This window comes from Macaca nemestrina, chromosome 20 (assembly GCF_043159975.1).
Source record: "Macaca nemestrina isolate mMacNem1 chromosome 20, mMacNem.hap1, whole genome shotgun sequence".
Taxonomy (NCBI): Eukaryota; Metazoa; Chordata; class Mammalia; order Primates; family Cercopithecidae; genus Macaca; species Macaca nemestrina.
The window spans coordinates 62,119,202-62,144,566 of record NC_092144.1 but is presented as its reverse complement, the minus strand read 5'-3'; the positions used below and the strand labels follow the sequence as shown (position 1 = coordinate 62,144,566).

General features: G+C 43.4%; 1 protein-coding gene across 1 annotated transcript in view; it reads left to right on the top strand.

Annotated features, from left to right (window-relative positions):
* The window catches only part of LOC105497076 (zinc finger protein 836), a 55,911-nt gene that overhangs the window by 14,046 nt on the left and 16,500 nt on the right, over positions 1-25,365 (top strand). The window contains 1 exon segment of the mRNA XM_071086209.1: positions 1,632-4,294. Within this exon segment, the coding sequence (XP_070942310.1) occupies positions 1,632-4,294 (2,663 nt within the window).

Genomic DNA, 25,365 nt, shown 5'->3' with positions numbered 1-25,365 from the left:
GGGTGGTTTGAACAACAGAAATTCACTTTTCACAGATCTGGGTGATGAGCAGTCCACATGTCAGAGCCAGTCACTTTGGTTCCTGGTGTGGGCCCTTTTCCTGGTGTATCATGGCTAACTCTTTCTGTGTCCTCACATGGCAGAAGGATTGTCATGCAAAAAGCAAAAGCTTTTTCACATCTATTCTAATTCCTGTTCCGTTCCTGAAATTCTACCTACCATGCTGACCTAATTGCCTCCCAAAGTTTTCACTCCTCCAAATAATACTACATTGAGGATTAGGACCCTAACATATGAGTTTTGGCAGACATAAGTCAATATAGCTGACTTGCATTGCTTGTTAGTGTTGCAAATGTCTATTTTTTTTTATGGAAATAGATAGTTTTTTGTTAGTTTGTTTTTCCGAGACAGAGTCTTGCTCTGTCACCCAGACTGGAATGCTGTGGTGCAATCTCAGCTCACTACAACCTCTGTCTCCCGGGTTCAAGCAATTCTCCTACCTCAGCCTCCTGAGTAGCTGGGATTACAGGTGCCCACCACCATGCCCGGCTAATTTTTGTATTTTTAGTAGAGACAGAGTTTCATCATGTTGGCCAGGCTGGTCTCAAACTCCTTACCCCGTGATCCACCCACCTTGGCCTCCAAGAGCTGGGATTACAGGTGGGAGCCACCGCACCCAGCCAGAAATAGGTAGTTTTAGAACAGGTTTAATACCTATATAATAAGTATTCAGAAAAATAACTTAGTTTTATAACTTCAAAAAATTCTTTCTCATTTTCCCAGTACTATTTTTGATTTATAATTTAGCTTGCCATTTACATAGATCATTAATTAGTTGAACTTGTTGATATTTAGCTGTAATTTGACATTTATTTGTGCACAATAAATATGAAGTTAATATATATATATAACTGTTTTTTCTTCTGAGAGAGCCATATGTTTGCTGCCAGTTGGTGTATGATTTGGGGGCATGGTGGAAAAATACTTCTTTTAGTGCTAATATATATGTTTGCATGACATGAGTCTTTTGGTCATTGAATGTTTGAAACTAGACTTCCTTAAAATTAATTTGAATTACATGTGATTAGTGTTTCTTTACTGAAGAATTCTACTCCTTTTTTATTTGTAAAAATAGAAGATCACTGTGGTAAAGTTTGGTAACTGTCTAGTATAAACGTTACTTTTAGTGTAGTATGTTTTCAATATAAAATATTTATGAATAGTAGTTATTTAAAAACAAACAAACAAAAACAAATAATACTAGTTATTTGTAAAACCCATGTTCAGCCAGGTACAGTGGCTCACTCATGCCTGTAATCCCAGCACTTTGGGAGGCCGAAGTGGGCAGATCACGAGGTCAGGAGTTTGAGACCAGCCTGGCTAATATGGTGAAACCCTGCCTCTACTAAAAATACAAAAATTAGCCAGGTGTGGTGGCATGCACCTGTAGTCCCAGCTACTCAGGAGGCTGAGGCAGAAGAATAGCTTGAACCCAGGAGGTAGAGGTCGCAGTGAGCCAAGATTGTGCCACTCTGCTCCAGCCTGGGCAACAGAGCAAGACTCTGTCTCAAAAAAAACCCAAAAAAACAAAAAAACAACAAAAAAACCCCTATGTTCATTATATTTTGTAGGTATCCTTCCTAAATGTATGACCAAGGAATTACCACCAATAGGAAACAGTAATACAGGAGAAAAATTCCAAACAGTGATGCTGGAAAGACATGAATGTTATGATATTGAAAATTTTTACTTAAGGGAAATCCAGAAAAATCTACAGGACCTTGAGTTTCAATGGAAAGATGGTGAAATAAATAATAAAGAAGTGCCAATGACCTATAAAAACAATCTTACTGGTAAAAGTGGTCAACATAGTCAAGAGGATGTAGAAAACAAATGTATTGAAAATCAGCTTCCATTAAGCTTTCACTCACATCTGACTGAACTGCAGAAATTTCAAACTGAAGGGAAAATTTATGAATGTAACCAATCTGAGAAGACAGTTAATAATGGTTCCCTAGTCTCACCACTTCAAAGAATTCTTCCAAGTGTCCAAATCAACATTTCTAAAAAATATGGGAATGAGTTTTTGCAACTGTCATTACCCACCCAACTTGAGAAAACACACATTAGGGAAAAACCTTACATATGTAATGAGTGTGGCAAAGCCTTTAGAGTGTCTTCAAGTCTTATTAACCATCAGATGGTGCATACTACAGAGAAACCTTACAAATGCAACGAATGTGGCAAAGCCTTTCATCGGGGCTCACTACTAACAATACATCAGATAGTCCATACAAGGGGGAAGCCATGTCAATGTGATGTATGTGGCAAGATCTTCAGACAAAATTCTGATCTTGTAAATCACTGGAGAAGTCACACGGGAGAGAAACCATACAAATGTAACGAATGTGGCAAGTCCTTTAGTCAAAGTTACAACCTTGCAATACATCAAAGGATTCACACTGGAGAGAAACCTTACAAATGTAATGTGTGTGGGAAAACCTTCAAACAAGGCTCATGCCTCACTACACATCAGATAATCCATACAGGAGAGAAACCATATCAATGTGACATATGTGGCAAGGTCTTTAGGCAGAATTCAAATCTTGTAAACCACCAGAGAATCCACACTGGAGAGAAACCATACAAATGCAACATATGTGGAAAGTCCTTTAGTCAAAGTTCCAACCTGGCAACTCATCAGACAGTTCATAGTGGAAACAAACCTTACAAATGTAGCGAGTGTGGCAAAACCTTTAAACGGAGCTCAAGCCTCACTACACATCAGATAATCCATACAGGAGAGAAACCATATACGTGTGATGTATGTGACAAGGTCTTCAGTCAACGTTCACAACTTGCAAGGCACCAGAGAAGTCATACTGGAGAGAAACCTTACAAATGCAATGAATGTGGCAAGGTCTTCAGTCAGACTTCACATCTTGCGGGGCATCGGAGAATTCATACTGGAGAGAAACCTTACAAATGTGATAAATGTGGCAAAGCCTTTAAACAGGGGTCATTACTCACTCGACATAAGATAATTCATAATAGAGAGAAACGTTACCAATGCAGTGAATGTGGAAAGGTCTTTAGTGAAAATTCATGCCTTGTAAGACATTTAAGAATTCATACTGGGGAGCAACCTTACAAATGTAATGTGTGTGGCAAGGTCTTCAATTACAGTGGAAACCTTTCAATCCATAAGAGAATACACACGGGAGAGAAACCTTTCCAATGTAATGAATGTGGCACAGTCTTCAGGAACTACTCATGCCTAGCACGTCATCTAAGAATTCATACTGGGCAGAAACCTTACAAATGTAATGTGTGTGGCAAGGTCTTCAATGACAGTGGAAACCTTTCAAATCATAAGAGAATTCATACTGGAGAGAAGCCTTTTCAATGTAATGAATGTGGTAAGGTCTTCAGTTACTACTCATGCCTAGCACGTCATCGGAAAATTCATACCGGAGAGAAACCTTACAAATGTAATGATTGTGGCAAAGCCTATACTCAGCGATCAAGCCTCACTAAACATCTGATAATTCATACTGGAGAGAAACCTTACAATTGTAATGAGTTTGGAGGGGCATTTATCCAAAGTTCAAAACTTGCAAGATATCACAGAAATCCTACTGGGGAGAAACCACACAAATGTAGCCATTGTGGTAGAACTTTTAGTCATATAACAGGCCTGACGTACCATCAGAGAAGGCATACTGGAGAGATGCCATACAAATGTATTGAATGTGGCCAGGTCTTTAATTCCACTTCGAACCTTGCAAGGCATCGGAGAATTCATACTGGAGAGAAACCTTACAAATGTAATGAATGTGGCAAGGTCTTTCGTCATCAATCAACACTAGCACGCCATCGGAGTATTCATACTGGAGAGAAACCTTACATGTGTAATGAGTGTGGCAAAGCCTTTAGAGTACGTTCAATTCTGGTTAATCATCAGAAAATGCATACTGGAGACAAACCTTACAAATGTAATGAATGTGGTAAAGCTTTTATTGAAAGGTCAAAGCTGGTGTACCATCAAAGAAATCACACTGGAGAGAAGCCATACAAATGTATTGAATGTGGCAAGGCCTTTGGACGGTTTTCTTGCCTCAACAAACACCAAATAATTCATTCTGGAGAAAAACCTTATAAATGTAATGAGTGTGGCAAATCTTTCATTAGTCGCTCAGGCCTCACTAAACATCAGACAAAACATACTGGAGAGAATCTGACAACAAAACTCAATGTGGAAACGCCTTTAGATGTTCTCCTAACTTCTGGGTTCAAATAATTCACATTTACAGGTATAGTTTGTATATTTGACGCTTCTGTCTGAACCTCATGTGGAATTTTATTTTTTATTTTTTATTATTATTTTTTTTTGAGACGGAGTCTCGCTGTGTCTCCCAGGCTGGAGTGCAGTGGCGCGATCTCGGCTCACTGCAAGCTCTGCTCCCTTGGTTCACGCCATTCTCCCGCCTCAGCCTCCCAAGTAGCTGGGACTACAGGCGCCCGCTACCACGCCCGGCTAATTTTTTGTATTTTTAGTAGAGACGGGGTTTCACCGTGTTAGCCAGGATAGTCTCGATCTCCTGACCTCGTGATCCACCTGCCTCGGCCTCCCAAAGTGCTGGGATTACAGGCTTGAGCCACCGCGCCCGGCCCTCATGTGGAATTTTAATCCCCCGTATTGGAGGTGGGGCCTAGTGGGAGATGACTGGATCACAGGAGTGAATTTCTCAAGAGTGGTTTAGCACCACCTGGTTTTTGCTCTTCTTGGGATAGTGAGTTCTGGTGAGATCTTTTTTTTTTGTTTGTTTGTTTTGTTTTTTTGAGACGAAGTCTGTCTCTGTCACCAGGCTGGAATGCAGTGGCATGATCTCGGCTCACTGCAACCTCTGCCTCCCAGGTTCAAGTGATTCTCCTGCCTCAGTTTCCCTGAGTAGCTGGTACTACATGCGCACACCACCATGCCTGACTAATTTTTGTATTTTTAGTAGAGACGGATTTTCACCATTTTTGCCAGGATGGTCTCAATTTCTTGACCTCATGATCTGTCTACCTCAGCCTCCCAAAGTGCTGGGATTATAGGCGTGAGTCACCAAGCCCGGCTGAGATCTTGTTGGTTAAAAGTGTATGGCAGTTCAGGCATGGTGGCTCATGCCTGTAATCCCAGCATTTAGGGAGGTTGAAGCGGGCAGATCACTTGTGGCCAGGTGTTCAAGACCAGGCTGGTCAACATGGTGAAACCTTGTCTCTACTGAAATACAAAACTTAGCCAGGCATGGTGATGCAGGCCTGTAATCCCAGCTACTCAGGAGGCTGAAGCATGAGAATCGCTGGAACCCAGGAGACAGAGGTTGCAGTGAGCCAAGATTGTGCCAGTACACTCCAGCCTGGCTGACAGTGAGACCCTGTCTCAAAGAAAAGAAAAGAAAAGAAAAAGTGTATGGAACCTCCCTCTCTCTTGTTCCTATTCTTGCCATGTGGATATGCCCACTCCCCCTTTTCCTTCTACCATGATTTTAACATTCCTGAGGCTTCCTCAGAAGGTGAGCAGATGCCAGCACTATGTTTCCTGTAAAGCCTGCAGAACTGTGATTCAATTAAACTTCTTTATAAATTACCCAGCTTCAGGTATTTCTTTATAGCAATTCAAATATGGCCCAATACATTTACACATGCAGTAAACGTAGCTAAGTTTTAAGGTAGTGTTCACTACTCACTCGTCATAAGAATGTACATACTGGAAGGCTGGGCGCAGTGGCTCTCGCCTGTAATCCTAGCACTTTGGGAGGCTGAGGTGCGCAGATTGCCTGAGCTCAGGAGTGTGAGACCAGCCTGGGCAACAGAGTGAAACCCCGTCTCTACTAAAATACAAAAAATTAGCTAGGCATGGTGGCGTGTGCCCATAGTCCCAGCTACTTGGGAGGCTGAGGCAGGAGAATTGCTTGAACCCAGGAGGTGGAGGTTGCAGTGAGCCAAAATCACACCATTGCACTCCAGCCTGGGTGATACAGCAAGACTCTGTCTCAAAAAAAAAAAAAAAAGAAAAGGAAAAAAAGAATATACATATTGGAGAGAAATTACTGAAGCGCAGTATGTGTGGCAATAATTCTATTCAAAGATCAAAACTTGTGGATCTATAGATAATTCAAAGTGCAGAGGTGCTTTACAAATGAGAAAAGTGTGGCAAAACCTTTACCAGAGTTCAATCACTACTGGACATAAGGGAGTTTATACTGATAGAGAATCTACACGTATGTGCCGGAGACTCTCCCCAGGCATCAGAACTCACTAGACATCAAAATATACAACTTTGAGAGGAACCACACAAATGTAATGTGTGTGGTAAGGCTTTTACCTGAACATCGAAATGGAAACCAGAGTGTTCATACTGAAGAGCTACCTTACAAATGTAACAAATGTAGTAAGACTTTTAAAAAAATCAAATGTTCGGCCAGGCATGCTGGCTCACGCCTGTAATCCCAGCACTTTGGGAGGCTGAGGCGGGTGGATCACGAGGTCAGGAGATCGAGACCATCCTGCCTTACACGGTGAAACCCCGTCTCTACTAAAAGTAAGAAAAATTAGCCAGGCAAGGTGGCAGGCGCCTATAGTCCCAGCTCCTCGGGGGGCTGAAGCTTTCTGTATGACAATGCTTTCTGTATGATTTTTATACCAAATAAACTGAATGTGTCTCTTTTGGACTTTAGGGAACTAATATCAAAAGATTAATGAGGACCCAATTTAAAATTTGACAAAATATATTTGACAAACTTTAAAGTGCTTAGGATCACAAAATAGGATCACAGGTCATTGTAAAGTAAGTCCTTCATTTAACCAAAGTGATACACAAAGATTTCAAAAAAAGGGAAAAACCTTTATTTTTTGAGAGAGGACACTTAATTTCTCAAACAGTAAGCCCTAATAAAGAGAGCATGAGGCCAATTAAATTTGTTATTCAAAATTTTATAAACAATCTAAAATTTTAATCATCTTGCCCATAAGATATGATTTCCATAAGCCTTTTTACAACCGTTATAATCTTTATCAAGGAGTGGGTCAATACTCCAAGAAAACCTTGTTAATCTGACACAGAGGCTCATATGCTGGTCTTGCATCAGTGTGCCTTTGACATCAATGGTTAATTTGTAGAGAAACTGAACTTGTTTTATCTTTCTAGGTAAGCTCTTACAATTTCATGTGCCCATCTCTGCTGTAATAGCCCCTGGGCCTTGAGGAGTTGAATAGTTTTACTTTCTTGTCCTGTGTCTCACGAACACAGTTTATTTTGATTGGCATCTTCTATTAGGTCTGAAGATGAGGCTTTAACTGCTGTCAGTGTTTAAGATTTAGGAGGACTTGGTGACCTTTTTAGACCCAGGCGTCAAAGTCCTGTAACTTAGTGACACAAGGACTTTAAAAGCACATACGGGCCAGGCATGGTGGCTGACACCTGTAATCCTAGTACTTTGGCAGGCCAAGGTGGGCAGATCACTTGAGGTGAGGAGTTTGCCACCAGCCTGGCTAACATGGCGAAACCTCATTTTTACTAAAAATGCAAAAAAATTATCTGGGCATGGTGGTGTGTGCCTGTAATCGCAGCTATTGAGGAGGCTGAGGCACAAGAATCCCTTGAACCCATGAGACAAGGTTGCAGTGAGCCAAGATTATGCCACTACACTCCAGCTTGAGTGACAAAGTGAGACTGTCTTAAAAAAAAACACAAAAAAAAACCACATACAGAAAATTACGTGGATGTAATAACCTTAATTTAAAAAAAAATTTTTAATCTTAGTTTTTTCTAACCAAACCAAACTTAGTAATAATGACATAGGAATTATTTTGATAAAGTGTAATACCTGTTTATTAGGCCAGTTATTGAAAGACAAAAGAAAAGACCTTCTGCAGTGCAACTGCTGTTTCCTATGGGGAATATTACATTGAAAGGAAACTTTTCCTTTACACTTCTAGGATAAACCATTTCGTTGTTGTTGGCATGAGGCCACAACAGTTAGAAACTAAAAGAAAAAAACTTACAGGAGCTGAAAATTAGTTGAAGGATAGAGTTATTATTTCATGCCTTTTAAAAGAGGAGAGAAAGCTGCAAACAGCAAGACACATTAAAAGTTGAACTTTTTGTAAAAAAAATTATAATGCCTTGCAGTTTATTAAGAGTAAAGCAATACCTTAGGAAAATTTTGTATTTTGATCCAGTTATTTAGTCTATAAGTGATTTTTTTAAAGATCAAAACCCAGTCACTAGAAATACCATTATAGTTTCCCCTTAATTTATATACAACTTGAAATATAAAAGTTTTTTTTTTCATAAATCCCCTTATTAATGACTTATATAGACCATTCATGACATGCTTGGGCACCCACCTTTTCACCTTGCTTCTGCTCCTACTCATTCCACCCTTTATCCAAACTCCAATTCTCTCTGCTATTTTCCTGCCTCAGTAGTATTTGGCAGGGATAAGTATGACATTTCTTCATCAATAAGTGCAAACAAAAATGTATGCTGGCAATTCTTAAGATGTTTCTAATATTATTTTACCAATACTTTTTTTTTTTTTTTTTTTTTGAAATAGAGTCTTGCCCTTTTGCCCAGGTTGGAGTTCTGTGGCATGATCTCGGCTCACTGCAACCTCTGCCTCCCCTGTGTTCAAGAGATTCTCCCACCTCAGCCTCCCGAGTAGCTGGGGTTACAGGTGCCCACCACCATGCCTGGTGAATTTTTGTAGTTTTAGTAGAGATGGGGTTTCACCATGTTGGCCAGGCTGGTCTCAAACTCCTGACCTCAGGTGATCTGTCTGCCTCAGCCTCCCAAAGTGCTGGGATTACAGGCATGAGCCACCGTGCCTGGCCTATTTTACCAATACTTTTATTTTATTTTATTTTATTTTTTTGAGACAGAGTCTCGCTGTGTCGCCCAGGCTGGAGTGCAGTGGCGCGATCTCGGCTCACTGCAAGCTCCACCTCCTGGGTTCACGCCATTCTCCCGCCTCAGCCTCCGAGTAGCTGGGACTACAGGCGCCTGCCACCACGCCTGGCTAGTTTTTTGTATTTTTAGTAGAGACGGGGTTTCACCATGTTAGCCAGGATGGTCTCGATCTCCTGACCTTGTGATCCACCCGCCTTGGCCTCCCAAAGTGCTGGGATTACAGGCTTGAGCCACCATGCCCGGCTTTACCAATACTTTTAAAGCTAACTTATTAAAGATTTTACTTAAGTCGTGAACTTGAAAAACATTTTGGCATATTATTTATGAGTACTCTTTAAGCTAATTTGTTACCTTGTGTCCAAAACACAACCCAATATGTGTACAAACACATTAGCACAAACATACATTCTCATATAACCAAAGATCATATAGCTTTTACTTCAGAACTCCAGCCATGAGATATTAGTAGAAACTCATTGGTTTTCAAAAAGAGTAACAAAAAGAAATGGCAAACAGTGGATTTTATCTTAGTAGAAAAGTAACAGTAGACTTCAAGCAGGCAGAAAAGAAAGCAAAGAGATAGAGAACTTGGGGACTTTATAGTTGCAGGCCGACCTTTGGGCTCTGAATTTTCCTTGATGTACTTGTGCACAAAAAGACCATGTAAGTTCATGTTCATGTCACACTTGCAAGAAGAGGTGCCATAAAACCAAAAGAGTGCCTGAAAGGGGGGTCATTCTTCTTGTTTTCTCCTCATTCTTAGATTATTTCATTCCCACTTTTTTTTCTTTTTTCCTTAAAAGGAGAAACTGAGATGTGGCCTAGGGTTTTGTGGAGTGGGTCAAAGTGTGTGCTGCTTGCAAAGGAGACTCCACAGTGTGTTACCACTGAGTCACTGCCCCCCTCCTATGTGTCTCAGTTTCTTCTCTGAAGGTCTAAGCACCTCCAGGAGGGCTCAAAGCACAAGTTACCAGCACCCATATGCGCTTCCTGGATTAATCTTTTTTCAACTAATTTTGTGGGGGTTCTCTGTAGAGCCACTACATGTCATGGTGAGTCGACTTCCCAGACACTCCTATGAGGCCCCCCCTGTCACCTAGGAGTGCCTATCAGCTAGGAGGAGCAAAATACTCTTTCTCTTCAAAGCTAAGGATACTCAGTCACTCATTTACCTATGAAAACAACAGTTCGGATCCTCATGTAAATGTGAACAGACAAGCCAAATTGAAATTGATTTTGAGAGAAAAAGCAATAGAGGAGACCCCTTTAAAATGCATCTGTGTACTATAAGAAGGATTCTTTTTTTTTTTTTTTTTTTGAGACAGATCTTGCTCTGTTGCCGAGGCTGGAGTGCAGTGGTGCAATGTCAGCTCACTGCAACCTCTGCCTCCTGGGTTCAAGCAATTGTCTGTCTAAGCGTCCTGAGTAGCTGGGATTACAGGTGCCCACCACCATGCCTGGCTACCTTTTGTATTTTTAATAGAGATGAGGTTTCACCATCTTGGCCAGGCTGGTCTTGAACTCCTGACCTGGTGATCCACTTGCCTCAGCCTCCCAATGTGCTGGGATTATGGGCTTGAGCCACCAGCCCAGCCACTAGCCTCTTTTAAATAGGTAGGTCTTGTGTGTACTAAGAGTGAGAACTCACTCATTATCATGGGGAGAGCACCAAGCCATTCAGAAGGGACCCAGCCCCATTACCCAAGCACCTTTCATTCAGCCCACCTTCAACAATTTGGGTCATATTTCAACATGAGATGTGGAGGAGACACATCACTGTCCCTTCCCCACCAGATACCAGCAACACCACCAGTTGTGACAATCAAAAATGTCTCTAGATATTTGTAAACGTTTCCTGGAGAGGGGGCGTTGTTCTTGGAAATACCACCTGCCAGTATAGAGATCAAGAAAGCAGAAGGTGCTGGGGCTGGGCGTGGTGGCTCATGCCTGTAATCCCAGCACTTTGGGAGGCCAAGGCGGGTGGATCACGAGGTCAGGAGTTCAATACCAACCTGGCCAAGATGGTGAAACCCCATCTCTACTAAAAATACAAAAAAATTAGCCAGGCGTGGTGGTGGGAGCCTGCAGTCCCAGCTATTCAGGAGGCTGAGGTAGAGAATTGCTTGAAACCAAGAGGCGGAGGTTGCAGTGAGCTGAGATCATGCCACTGCACTCCAGCCTGGGCGACAGAGTGAGACTCCATCTCAAAACAAAACAAAAACAGAAAGCAGAAGGTGCTAATGTGCCATATGGCTTTCAACTGTACTCAACACAATATTTTGTAAATTCTTCAAAAATGAGTTAGCTGATTTTCAAGAAGTGTTTAAGTCTGCAGCAGTAGCTCATCTGCAACTGATAAAACTCACATTTGAGAAGTGGTTTGAGGGGCAACAGCAAGTTAAAATTATAGCGAAGTCCAAATCAAGGCCATAGCCCTAATGTTCTTTGAAATAACCTGCCAGTTGATTAAGGTAAGTCTAGTGAAATTGTTTTTTGCAGGGGGATGAAATGGCAAGTGTAGTAAATAGATACTAGACTGGGGCCCAAGAAGTTCAAAAGCCCTGGAATAAAATTCTGAAACTAAGGAAGTGTTCCTAAAACTTGTGGGTATAGCTAAAGTCATGGGTTTAGCTTTGAAAATGTCCCTATTTTGAAATGGCATCAGATAAAATGCTATCTTTTGTTTTACTTTTCATAGTGTTATACTTTTGAGACCTCTATCAGTCCATAGTATTTTATGAAAACAAAATTAAATTTAGACTTATAATAGTCTTTGGGATGGTAAATTTAAGTGCGAAAGAAGTAGCTGGGGGAAGCTGCTTACTGCAGAAGGAGGGCATACTTTCTGATACTGCATGAGGGGTGTCATCGGGTGAAGTCAAGAACAACAAAATATAATGGACTGGAAACCTATTCTCAGGAGAACTGTAGCCGTGTAAAGTACTGTTGTTCATTCTTGACCTCCTGGAACCAGGCCCTAACTCATCTTCTCAGCAAAATTGCACATTTGCTATGGACCAGAAACTACTGGGTACCTTCTTTGTTTTTCTTTTCTGAATGTGAGGGTTAATTCAGGTTTTATTTTTCTGTTCCACCATGAAATGTTGTGAGCGATGAGGACTCTATTGGGCTTTCAATGAACAGACGTTTCATGAGACTATCATGGATCCCAGCCTGCAACTGAAAGTTATGTTTGGGCTTTTAAAAAAAATTTTTGAGGACGTGGAGGTGAATATTATGTGTGGGCAAAGAGGAACAAATTATTTCTGATGGAAGCTGCACTGTCACATATTGTAATATTTCAAGACAGGGTCTGGCTCAGTCACCCAGGCTGGAGTGTAGTGGTGCGATCTCAGCTCACTGCAACCTCCACCTCCTGGGCTCAGGTGATCCTCCTCCCTCAGCCTCCCAAGTAGCTGGGACTACAGGTGTACATCACCATACCGAGCTAATTTTTGAATTTTTTTGTAGAGATGGGGTTTCGCCATGTTGCCCAGACTGGGAGAAGCATATTTTAAGGTATAATTAGCATGTTGTGTTTTTAAAATCTCAGTGATAAACTTGCACATTAGCAACAGAGCTCTTGTTTCCACATTATACAATTTCAGTTTATTTTCTTGTATCATTCCAATGCTTTCACTGAACTTAAAATAAAAGGGATCCTCCACATATTGGTAGAACACATTCTTTGCATCTATCATTTCTCTATACTTTTTTTGCCACACAAATCTGAGAATGCCACCTTGATTTAGGGATCCTTCAAGTTCTTCAATGGAAGAAATGTAAGTCCATGCATTGGGTTAAATGGTTTCTAGCAGAGTGTATAATGATTAAAAAATTATTTTTAAAATGTAGTTTTGGCTGGACTCTGTGGCTCATGCCTGTATTCCTAGCACTTTGGGAGGCTGAAGTGGATAGACTGCCTGAGCCCAGAAGTTTGAGACCAGCCTAGGCAACATGATGAAACCCCATCTCTACTAAAAATACAAAAACTGAGGTGAGAGGATCACTTAAGCCTAGGGAGGTGGAGGCTACATGAGCCGTGATTGCACCACCGTACTGCAACCTGGGCAACAGAGCAAGATCCCCTCTCAAAAAAAATTATATTACAGTTGAGAAGTCATAGAATACAGTGTTTATTATGATAACCTCAAACATGCATTGTTAGAACCTTTGAAAATGCATCTTTTATTAAACTATTTAATATTTATTGTCTGATAAATATTAATTTTATAGTGCAGGTGTAAAAATATTATAGACAATTTGTCTAAATAGTATTTCAGAAGCACTCTCAACAATTATATTGTGTAAAGTGTCCTATGTATGCATGAAGAAAGGACATGTATAAAGTATTTAGCATGAGGAAAATTGAGTCTTTCTCAACCTAGGCATGAGTTACAAGAGTAAACATTCAGTGTTGAATTAAAGAGTCTGAATTCACTTTTTTTTTTTTTTTTTTTGAGGCAGTGTCTGGCTCTATCACCTAAGCAGTAATGCAATAACGCCATCTAGGCTCATTGCAGCATCCACCTCCCAGGCTCAAGCAATTTCCAACCTCAGCCTTCCAACTAGCTTGGACTTGGACTACAGGGGCACACCATTACCCTTGGCGAATTTTTGTGTTTTTTGTAGAGATGGAGTTTTGTCTTGTTGCCCAGGTTGCTCTCGAACTCCTGGGTTCAAGCAATCTGCCCACCTCAGCCTCTCTCAATGTGCTGGGATTACAGGAGTGAGCTACCGCACCCTGCCTTATTCCTTTACTTGCTTAGTAAACTTGCTTTCACTTTACAATGTGAACTCACCCCTAATTCTTTCTTGCATGAGATCCAAGAACCCTCCCTTTTGGTTGTAACTCCCCAACAGGTTCTCCTTCCCTGCTGCCTAGACAGAGTCGATTCATCAAGACAGGGAAATTACAATGGAGAGTTTAATTGACATGGAGCTGGCTGTACAGGAACCTGAAATTTTTTTATTACTCAAATGAGTCTCCCTGAAAACTCGGGGATCAGGGTTTTTAAGGATAATTTGATGGGTAGGGGTCAGTGAGTCGGGAGTGCTGGTTGGTTGGGTAGGAGATGAAATCATAGAGATCTGAAGCTGTCATTTTGCACTGAGTCAGTTCCTGGGTAGGGTCACAAGACCAGATGAGCCAGTTTATGGATCTGGGTTGGTGTCAGGTGAGCCATCAAGTTCAGGGTCTGCAAAATATCTCAAGCACTGAGCTTAGGTTTTATAATAGTAATGTTATCCCCAGGAACAATTTGGGAAGGGTGAGAATCTTGTAGCTTCCAGCTACGTGACTCCTAAACTATTATCTCTCACCTTGTGCCTAATTTGTTAGTCTTACAAAGGCAGTCTAGTCCCCAAGCAGCAAGGGGGTTTGTTTTGGGAAAGGGCTGTTAATGTCTATGATTCAAACTATAAACTAAGTTCCTCCCAAAGTTAGTTCAGCCTATGCCCAGGAATGAACAAGGGCAGCTTAGAGGTTAAAAGCAAGATGGAGTTGATTAGGTCAGATTTCTTTCACTGTAATACTTTTCTCAGTTATAATTGTGCAATGGCAGTTTCAGGTTCTGGATCAGGACCCCTTTCTGGTAACACAGGGATGGTTATGAATGCATCCAGACATCCAAAAAGTTACCTCTGAGAGCCAGAGATTTCCTTTCCCTATGGGTTCTTCCCTTGTGTGTCAACCGAAGGATTCACTGGGGACCTAGAATTGTGCAGGGCAGTCTAGGAAGAGAGAGACAGGAGAGAGAAGAGGTGAAGTAGTTTTGAAGAAGAGAAAGAAGGTCCCATGCAGCCGCAGTTTTTTTTCTGACAAACGTTTCATGCTGGGAAATAGGATCCTGGTTTATTTGTGGGAGGGTGAGAAAAAAATGCCCTTTTAGGGTAGAGTCTGTGGAGCCCTAATTGGGGAAAAGGAGTCAGCCTGAAAGGACCAGGAGAAAGCAAAGAGATAAAGCAAATAAGCTATAAATCTGTCTTTCTTCATGGTCCAGGACATATGAACAAAATAGAGGAAGCAGATAAGCTGTAGTTCTCTTTTTCTTTATGGCCAAGGACATATCGCCTTTCTGTGGAAAGAACGTAAATAACTCACAAACTTTCTGCTTTCATTTATCATCAAATGCCTCAGCTAACAGAAGAATGCAAGTTAGCTCCCTGCTACCTTGGCCTGCCAAAGTGTGGTGATTATAGGCATGAGCCACTGCACCCAACCAAATCTCCTTTTCTCATAAGGAAGTCAGTCAGTAGGATCACAGCACACTCTAACAAGCTTATTTTAACCTAATCACCTCTTTAAATGCCCTATATTTAAATACAGTCATATTCTGAGGTAGTGGGTGTTAGGACTTCAAGATACGGTTTTCTGCGGACATGATTCTGCTCGTAACACTCTGTGCTCTGGACTCCCAAAATTTATGTGCTTCTTACATGCAAGGTCTCTTCACCCTCATCCCAATGAAAATCTTTTTTTTTTTTTTTTTTTTTTTTGAGACAGGGTCTCTCTCTGTCACACAGGCTGCAGTGCAGTGGCGTGATCATGACTCACTGCAGCCTCGACCTCCTGTGCTCAAGTGATCCTCCTTCCCTACCCTCCTAAGTTGCTGGGCCCACACGTGCAGGCCACCATGTCTAGATAATTTAATTTTTTGTAGAGATAGGGTCTGGCTATATTGCCCAGGATGATCTCAAATCCCTGGCCTCAAGTAATTCTGACACCTCAGCTTCCCGAGTAGCTGGGACTACAAGAGTGCATTACCAAGCCTGGCTAATTTTTGTATTTCTTGTAGAGATGAGGGTCTCACTATGCTGCCCAGGCTGGTTTTGAACTCTTGAGCTCAAGTGATCTTCCCACCTGGGCCTCCAAAACTGCTGGGATTACAGGCCTGAGCCAGTGCACCTGGTCCATCTCAAAAGACTTAATCTATTTCAGTATCAACTCTCAAAAGTCTTTATCCATTCCTATATCAGTTCTTAGGCCAGAATACCCCTTAAATATTATCTGAACCACACATGGGTGAGGATCAAGGTGTGATTCATCGTGAGGCAAAATTTCTGCCCAGTTGTGAATCTGTGAGGCCAGAGAAGTTATCTGCTTCCAAAACACAATGGTGATAAAGGCATAGGATACATCCCCCAACCCGGGTAACCATCCTTCTAATCCGTTGCTGTGAATTTGACGTTTGTACTTTGCACGTGTAAAAGCACATGCAGTATTTGTCTTTCTGTGTCTAGCATATTTCGCTTGGCATAATGTCTCCCGGGTTCCTGGATCCAGCCAGGGCTCCACATCAAATCCCCAGCGAGATCCTAGTTCCCTGACTACTGAGTAGCTTCAGCATCACTGGCAAGAGTGGATGGAGTCCACCGAGATTGTAAAAATCGGTTTTGACTTAAATCACTTCAACTTGTTAAGAAGAAATCATCTTAGTTTCCAATATAAGTGGACCAAAACTTTAAGCTTTAACCTTAAATTCTGAAACATTAACTTAAAATAGGCAGGAAGCAACGCTGCTTCACAGGACAAGAAGTAGGCAGAAAACCAGACATGCTGCCTGTGAAGCAGAGTAAATAACAGGCTCTATCTCGGTCCCACTTACCCCATGAAACCCCACCCCATCCTCCGCCGCGGCTCCGCCACGCCCCACCTAGCCACGCCCACTACCGCCACCTCCTGGCTCCACCTTCTCATGGTCCCTCCCCGAGTTAGGGCCCTCTTTCCGACCCGCCCCTTGCCAACAGAGGCTTGCCAAGCTTGGTCCCCTGGCCTCCCAGTTTTTTCTCTCCGCTAGCAGTTTCCGTCACTCCCGGAAGTAGATTGCGCCTGGGAAAGGCCTTATCGCGGTGTGTGTTTCCGTCTACGTGGATTAAACATTGCTTCGCTCCGTCTGCCTGGATTAAACGTGCACATCGCAGTCATCACTTCTCCATACCAGTGATCTGGGGATCGCTACGGACCTTAAAATATCCATAGCCCCTTCGCCCCTGCAACAGCCACTTCTCCCCACGTAAGTCCGAGAATTGCTTCCCTTTCGGTTTAAAATCTCTCTCAGGCTGTTCCTTGCTCCCTGCCTTTATGCCAGGTAGATAACCATGTAGATAACCCCATTCAGGTCGTGTTCCTGCTTAAAACCCTTATTGACCTCTGCTTCGGCCTCGGGCCAAGTCAAGTGCTCCCTCGCAAGGTGGATTCCCACCAGTCGAGACCCCCGAGCTTTGTCGTTGTCGGCCCCTGGAGGGGAGCGCCCGCTGCCCAGCTCCTGAAGGAGGCGCTTCTCCTCCCAGGTCCTGGGATTCTGCAGACCCTCTCTGTCCGGAGACACCGTCCCCCGCGCCACCTAGTGTGCTCCTCACGCCGGGTCCTTCCGCTCTCCAGGCTTCCCCTTCACAGCCACTGCTTTTCCTGACTCCGCGTTGCGGGAGGTCTTCGAGTCTGTCTTGTGACATCCACTGTTGTTCCCTCCCAAATTTTTACTCCACTGGAAAATGTGCTCTTCCGGGAGGTGGGCATCTTATTCCTCCCCTTTCCTCTTGAATGTTGGGTGAGAGGGATCAGGAGAGGAAAAGAGGGGGAGTGACGGGACAGAAAGAAAAATTGGGGAGAAAAGAATGCGTATATGGCATAAAGGATGATAATTTAGGGACTTGCAAAGAGAGCAAGAGTGAAAGAGGACGCATGGAGAAAGTAGCACGGGGAGAAAAGCACATAAAGAAATTAGGGAAAAGGGAGACCTTCAGGGAGATGAAGGGCAGCAAAATAGAAAGGGACGGCAAAGGAGGAGACACTGCAGCCAGACTGGGGGCGGAGAAGGGGGCGGGGGCTGGAAAAGGTAAGAGAGTTGGAGCTGGGGCTGACAGAGCCACGTGGTGCTGGGACTGAAGGAGAGGGGAGTGGGTAACAAAGGAAGAGTAGACGGAGAACCATATCAGCGAGGAAGCCTAGGAAGTTGGGGGTGCTAGAGAGTGGGAACAAAGGAGATGTAACAGGGAAGAGGGAATTTAACAGGGAAGAGGGATTTTAACAGGGAGAGCAGACAGGGAGCTCAGATGGGGGGAAAGAGGCTGGGTGTAGCAGGATGAGCCGCTGACAAAACCTCTCAGACACCCAGTGGTAGAAGGAAGGGCTTTATTCAGCTGGGAGCATCGGCAAGCTACTGCCTTAAAATCCGAGCTCCCCGAGTGCACAATTTCTGTCCCTTTTAAGGGCTCAGAACACTAAAGATTTCATATGAAAGCGTCGTCATTGAGCAATCTAGGGGATACGTGACAGGGGTTTCGTGCACTGGTAGTCAGAAACAGAACAGGGCAGGGAGTTTCACAGTGTTCTTCTATACAGTGTCAGGAGTCTATGAATAACATCGGTTTCTAAGTTATGAGTTGATTTGTAACTACTGGGTTTAGGCCAGGCAGGCCCAGGCCTGGTTTTGGGCCTGGCGCGGGGCTGCCTGTCTTTGGTTTTACTTCCTTGTTTTTTTCTTAAAACAGGTACTGAGTATAAAACAATGTAAAACATTGTGAGAGGGTCTTTTTTTTCCCCATTTGGGGACCATGGGAAAGTTTGGGGAGAAAGAGCAACAAGAGGTGAAATAAGTTTCGAAGCACTGGGCAGAACAGACATAAAAGAGGGAATAAAGAAAGGGGAGAACAACAGAAAAGGGTTTTGAAAAAAGACACCTGCAGCATGAGAGAGGGAAACACATAGCAGTGAAGAGAGTGGGAGAGGACCCCATCCTGATGAGCCACGAGTTGCTTGGATATGGATGGTTGTTTTAATATATTGATTTGTGACTTTATATTCTAATTTAAAATTTGTTTCTTTAAATTGTACTCATGAGGATGAAAATTACCACTCTTTTCTATAAGGCTTGTGCATTTTGTATTTATTTGTATAAAAAGATATTTGAAATCCCTATTTAGCCACAGGGGAGTGACTTGATTCAGTCATTTTGTAACTCTTCTTTCCAGGGATGGAGTAGAGGATGGAGGAGGGGAGAAATAGGCAAGAAATGACTGACTGTCACTACAAGATAGAGCTTTGGTTTTTTTGTTTGTTTTTTCTCTTTTTGAGACAGGGTCTCTCTCTGTGGCCCAGGCTGGAGTATAGTAGCATTATATCCTCTTACTGCAGCCTCGACCTCCTGGGCTCAAGCAGTCCTTCCTTCTCAGTCCCTGAAGGTGCTGGGATTATATGTGTGAACCACCTCTCCAGGCTTACAATGTATGCCTTTGAAGGAGGGTTGAGAGTGTTTGTTTTTTGTTTTGTTAATGGATTTACCTTTTTCCTTGTAGTTGCTTTGCAGTTAATTCATTGTTATTTTGGAAGCCTGATTTAAATTTTAGTTTATTCGGTTTCTTCTATAATTACTAACTTCTGAAATAAGATTTGATGTCATCCTGTAATCAGCTGATGTCATTAATTTCTAAATATTGCTTTTTTTTTTTTTTTTTTACTTTTACCACACAATTTATTAGATTTTTCAAAAACTTTCCAAACTGTTGAAGTGTCCAGTATGGTATACTCACCACAGAGTACATTAGATTCCTCAGAACTTATTCATTTGTTTGTTTGTTTGTTTGTTTTGTCTTGTTTTGTTTTGGAGTCTCACTCTGTCGCCCAGGCTGGAGTGCAGTGGCACTCTCAGCTCACTGCAAGCTCCGCTGCCCAGTTCACGCCATTCTCCTGCCTCAGCCTCCGGAGTAGCTGGGACTACAGGCCCCCTCCACCACGCCTGGCTAATTTTTTGTATTTTTGGTAGAGACAGGGTTTCACCATGTTAGCCAGGATGGTCTGGATCTCCTGACCTCGTGATCCGCCTGCCTCGGCCTCCTGAAGTGCTGGGATTATGAGTGTGAGCCACTGCGCCCAGCCAGAACTTCTTCATTTTATAACTGAGAATTTGTACCCTTTGACCAACATTTCTCCACTTTCCCCACCCACCATCCTGTGGTAACAACTGTTCTGTTCTGTTACTATGAATTGGACTTTTTTAGATTCTACTTGTGAGAACATACAGTAGTTATCTTTCTGTGTCAGTCTGATATCGCCCAGCATAATGTCCTCCAGAGTCATCCATGTTGTTGGAAATAGCAGGATTTTCTTTTTTATGGTTGAATAATATTCCATTATGTAAATGTACACACACACACTATATATACACATGCATAAATATATATACACACATATTTTCTTTACATATTCATTCATGGATGGGCACTTTGGTTGTTTCTGTATCTTGGCTGTTGTGAATAATACTGTAGTGACCATGAGGGGGCAGATGTTCCTTTTTTTTTTTTTTTTTTTTTTTTTTTTAAAGTAGAGGCATGGTCCTGCTGTTTTGTCCAAGCTGGTCTCTAACTCCTGGTCTCAAGCAATCTTCCCATCTCAGCTTCTCAGAGTGCTGGTATTATAGGCATGAACTACCACACCTGGCCTAGATGTCTTTTCAACATACTGATTGGATTTCCTTTGGATTTATACCCAGAAATGGGATTGCTGGATTGCATTGTTGTTCTAGTTTTAATATTTTGAAGAATGTCTGTAGTGTTTTTCATAATGGCTGTACTGAGATACACTCCCAGCAACAGTGTACAAGGGCTCATTTTTCTCCACATCATTGCTAACATCTGTTATCTCTTGCCTATTTGATAATAGCCAAAATATTGCAAATCTCCAAAATATTCTTCAGGATGTTTATGGAGGAAAATTCTATTAAAAGTGAAGTCACACAATCCAAACCTATATTGTTCAAGGGTCAGCTGAATTGAGGATCAAGGCCTAAGCTGAGCCCACGGGCAGGGTGGGCAGCTGCAGAGGTGGTGCATTGGTCCTGAGGGTGTGGAACCCAGAGCTGCAGCACAGCAAGCATTCTCGATAGTGACTTCTGTGGAGTCTATCACTTTGGCGGCAACATTTGTTATTTTGGAGTATTTTGGGCTGCAAGTTAAGATGGTTATAGATGCATTTTGGAATATCTAAATGTCAATGTGGAGAGTTTCCTTGGAAGATGTTGGGATCTCATTGGGGCATGTGCATCACTGGAGACATCTGTGTTAGTAGATGGTGGTGCCAGTGTTCAGGGGTGGGGTCATTATGAATGGAATAGGGCGTCTTGGGTCATTGAGTCCTCGGCTATCTTTTTATGTATGAGGTCAGCATGAGTTTATGAGTTGCTGGGGCATGTGGGATTTCGTAGCAGGATATGGGGAGCACTGTGGAGTATCTGGGAAGGGTGTGGACCCCATGGAAGTTTGTAAACCTGTCTCAGTTTAGGAGGGGAACGTTAGGGCCTCAAACTCTAGTGACAAAAGGCTTTCATTAGGGAGAGTTTTCTGTGGTGGATCTACGGCAGGGTGGTGACTTAGGGAAGATTTTTCAAAGAATTAGAGAATATGATATCACAATGACCTACGGCACAAAGATATCAATTGGGACTGTCCTTGGAAGATACAGCTGTTACTTTCTCACTGCCAGGACAGTGGTGATTACTTTCCCCCACCTCTGTCTGCTGCAACAGGCACAGGGAGCTATGAGGCAAAATGCTTTAAACTCAGTGTGGAACAGGGATATTTTCTGCAGTCAAGAGGGTCCACTAGGTCCTGGGGAGGCAGTTTGGGGAGAGGATGGATAATGTTCTTTGGAGAATGACAGTCCTAGTAATTGCTGGGTATAAAGGAAAAAGCAAACTTTTTTGTCTCTACTCTCACGCTTAACACAGAACTCTTCTGTGGCCAGTGTTGGGGAGTTTTCTCCTACACACTAAACAATTCTCCAGCAGACACCAGCTAGATTGCCTTATAATTCAATTTAATTCTGGCACTATCTACCTGGAGTTCGAGTCATCTCTCACAGGTTGCCCATAGGTTAAGGGCTCAGTCTCACAAGACTGCCCCGGCTCACTTCAGCTATCATTCAAAAGTAGTAGGTTGTCACCTATACTTCTGACCTACTGACTCCAAATTGGCATTCCTACTACCCCATCTAAAGGTTTGATTAATTTCCAAGGATGGCTCACAGAACTTAGAGAAACACATTTACCAGTTTCTTATTGTTGAAGGACAAAATCACAACAAATTCGATCCTTTTGTAGTTCATAAATGTGATGATTGGGTTTTCTTTTTTCTTTTTTTTTTTTTTTGAGACAGAGTCTTGCTCTGTCGCCCAGGCTGGGGTGCAGTGGCCAGATCTCAGCTCACTGCAAGCTCCGCCTCCCGGGTTTAGACCATTCTCCTGCCTCAGCCTCCTGAGTAGCTGGGACTACAGGCGCCCGCCACCTCGCCCGGCTAGTTTTTTGTATTTTTTAGTAGAGACGGGGTTTCACCGTGTTAGCCAGGATGGTCTCCATCTCCTGACCTCGTGATCCGCCCGTCTCGGCCTCCCAAAGTGCTGGGATTACAGGCTTGAGTCACCGCGCCCGGCCTTTTTTTTTTTTTTTTTTTGAGACGGAGTCTCGCTCTGTCGCCCAGGCTGGAGTGCAGTGGCGCGATCTCGGCTCACTGCAAGCTCCGCCTCCCGGGTTCACGCCATTCTCCTGCCTCAGCCTCCCGAGTAGCTGGGACTACAGGCGCCCACAACCGCGCCCGGCTAATTTTTTGTATTTTTAGTAGAGACGGGGTTTCACCGTGGTCTTGATCTCCTGACCTTGTGATCCCCCCGCCTCGGCCTCCCAAAGTGCTGGGATTACAGGCGTGAGCCACCGCGCCCGGCCGATGATTGGGTTTTCACACTCATGTGAGATGTGCTTCCCTCAAACCTTGTTACGATGTCGTGATAAGAAGGGAAATTATGGGCCGGGCGCGGTGGCTCAAGCCTGTAATCCCAGCACTTTGGGAGGCCGAGACGGGCGGATCACGAGGTCAGGAGATCGAGACTATCCTGGCTAACACAGTGAAACCCCGTTTCTACTAAAAATACAAAAAACTAGCCGGGCGAGGTGGCAGGTGCCTGTAGTCCCAGCTACTCGGGAGGCTGAGGCAGGAGAATGGTGTAAACCCGGGAGGCGGAGCTTGCAGTGAGCTGAGAGCAGGCCACTGCACCTCAGCCTGGGCGACACAGCGAGACTCCGTCTCAAAAAAAAAAAGAAGGGAAATTCTTACAAACTTATTTTTTAACTCCTGTTCCTGTTTTCTTTTTTGGAATTTTTTTTTTTCCTAAACGTGGCTCATTTCCAGGGTCAGTTTGATAATGCGGCGCTTAGCATGAGAGGCTTCATTCTGGCTTGGTCTGGTAGTGCGGGAGGCTAGTACAAAACGACGGCCTTTCCATAAACAGGAACAAAATAATGTCCTTGACCGGGACATGGGTGGAGCTGGAGGCCATTATCCTTTGCAAACTAACACAGGAACAGAAAACCAAACACTGCATATTCTCACTCACAAGTGGGAGGTAAATGACAAGAAAACATGGATACATAGAAGGCAACAACACACACTGGGACCTCCCTGAGGGTGGAGGGTGGGAGGAGGGAGAGGATCGGGAGAAATAACTAATACACTTTAGGCTTAATACCTGAGTGAGGAGGCCAGGCGTGGCAGCTCACGCCTGTAATCCCAGCACTTTGGGAGGCCGAGGCAAGTGGATCACCTGAGGTCTGGAGTTCGCAACCAGCCTGACCAATATAGTGAAATCTCGTCTCTACTAAAAATACAAAAATTAGCCAGGTGTGGTGGCACGTGCCTGTAGTCCCAGCTACTCAGGAGGCTGAGGCAGGAGAATTGCTTGAACCAGGAAGGCAGAAGTTGCAGTGAGCCAAGATCGCGCCATTGCACTTCAGCCTGGGCGACAGAGCGAGACTGTCTCAAAAAGAAAAAAAAAAACAGAAACACCTGGGTGATGAAATAATGTGTACAACAAACCCCCATGACCCATTTACCTGTGAACCAGCCGGCACATCCTGCACATGTACCCCAGAACTTAAAATATAAGTTAAAAAGAGAAAAAAACAATTGGCTTTTTATAAAGTGTAACAACTGCATCATCTATTTTTACCTCTAGGGAATTGTTTTAAACAGTGTTTACTGATGGTGGTATTGCCCATTAAATGCATGCACACACACCGACCCTGACGCTTATAGTTTCCTTCCACTCTGCCCTAATTAAAACAAAACATACTACTAACTACATTTCTGCCTGTATGAGTACCCCTCTTCTGCGCTAAAATCTTATTTATACTCTGTGTCTTCACTTCTTGCCTCCAATTCCCTCTTGAATGCATCTAATCAAACTTTCATATCCACCATTCCACTGATAACTTTATTTTTCAGAGTCACCGGTGACCTCCCCATTTCTAAATCCAATGTATTTATTTTCCTGCTTTAGTCTTTCTTTTCCTGTCAGAAGCTTTCTATTTGATTTTCTTTTCTTTTTTTTTTTTTTTTTGAGACGGAGTCTCGCTGTGTCACCCAGACTGGAGTGCAGTGGCGCGCTCTCGGCTCACTGCAAGCTCCGCCTCCCGGGTTCCCGCCATTCTCCTGCCTCAGCCTCCGAGTAGCTGGGACTACGGCGCCCGCCACCACGCCCGGCTAGTTTTTTGTATTTTTTTTAGTAGAAACGGGGTTTCACCATGTTAGCCAGGATGGTCTCGATCTCCTGACCTCATGATCCGCCCATCTCGGCCTCCCAAAGTGCTAGGATTACAGGCTTGAGCCACAGCGCCCGGCCTCTATTTGATTTTCTTGTCACCTCCCTGACCATTTCACTTTCCTCTGCTGCTGTGTCCTGACTCGGAATTGTTTCTCAATGTAGGAATGACTCATGGCTTAGTCCTTGAACCTCTTCTTATCTCTGTCCACACTCACTGTGTTTCCTCATAATCTCATCTCATGGCTTTAAACCCCACTGTATTAGTGCGTTCTGGAATTGCTACAACAAAATTCCAGAGACTGAGTAATTTATTAAGAAAACAGGTTTAACTGTCTCACAGTTCTGCAGGCTGCACAGGAAGCATAGCGACATCTGCTTCTGGGGAGCCTTCAGGAAGATTCCAAACATGGTAGCAGGTGAAGTAGGAGCAGGCGTCTTACATGGCGGGAGCAGAAGCAAGAGAGAGTGAGGGGGGAGGCGCTACACCCTTGGAAACAACCAGATCTCGCGAGAACTCACTATGATAAGAACAGCACCAAGGGGTGGTGCTAAACCATTCAACACAAATCCACCCCCATAATCCAACCACCTCCCACCAGGTGGGAGGATGCACCAGTAACAGTGGGGATTACAATTCAGGGTGAGATTTGGGCCAAGGACACAGAGCCGATCCGTATCACCCACCTACCCACCTACATGTCTCCATGTTCCCTGCAGACCTGTCCCCCGAACTCTAGAATTCTGTATCCTGTTGTCTCCTCAGCCGTCCGTTCAACCGTCTAAGAGACGTCTCCACCTATATGTGTCTAAAGTGACTTCC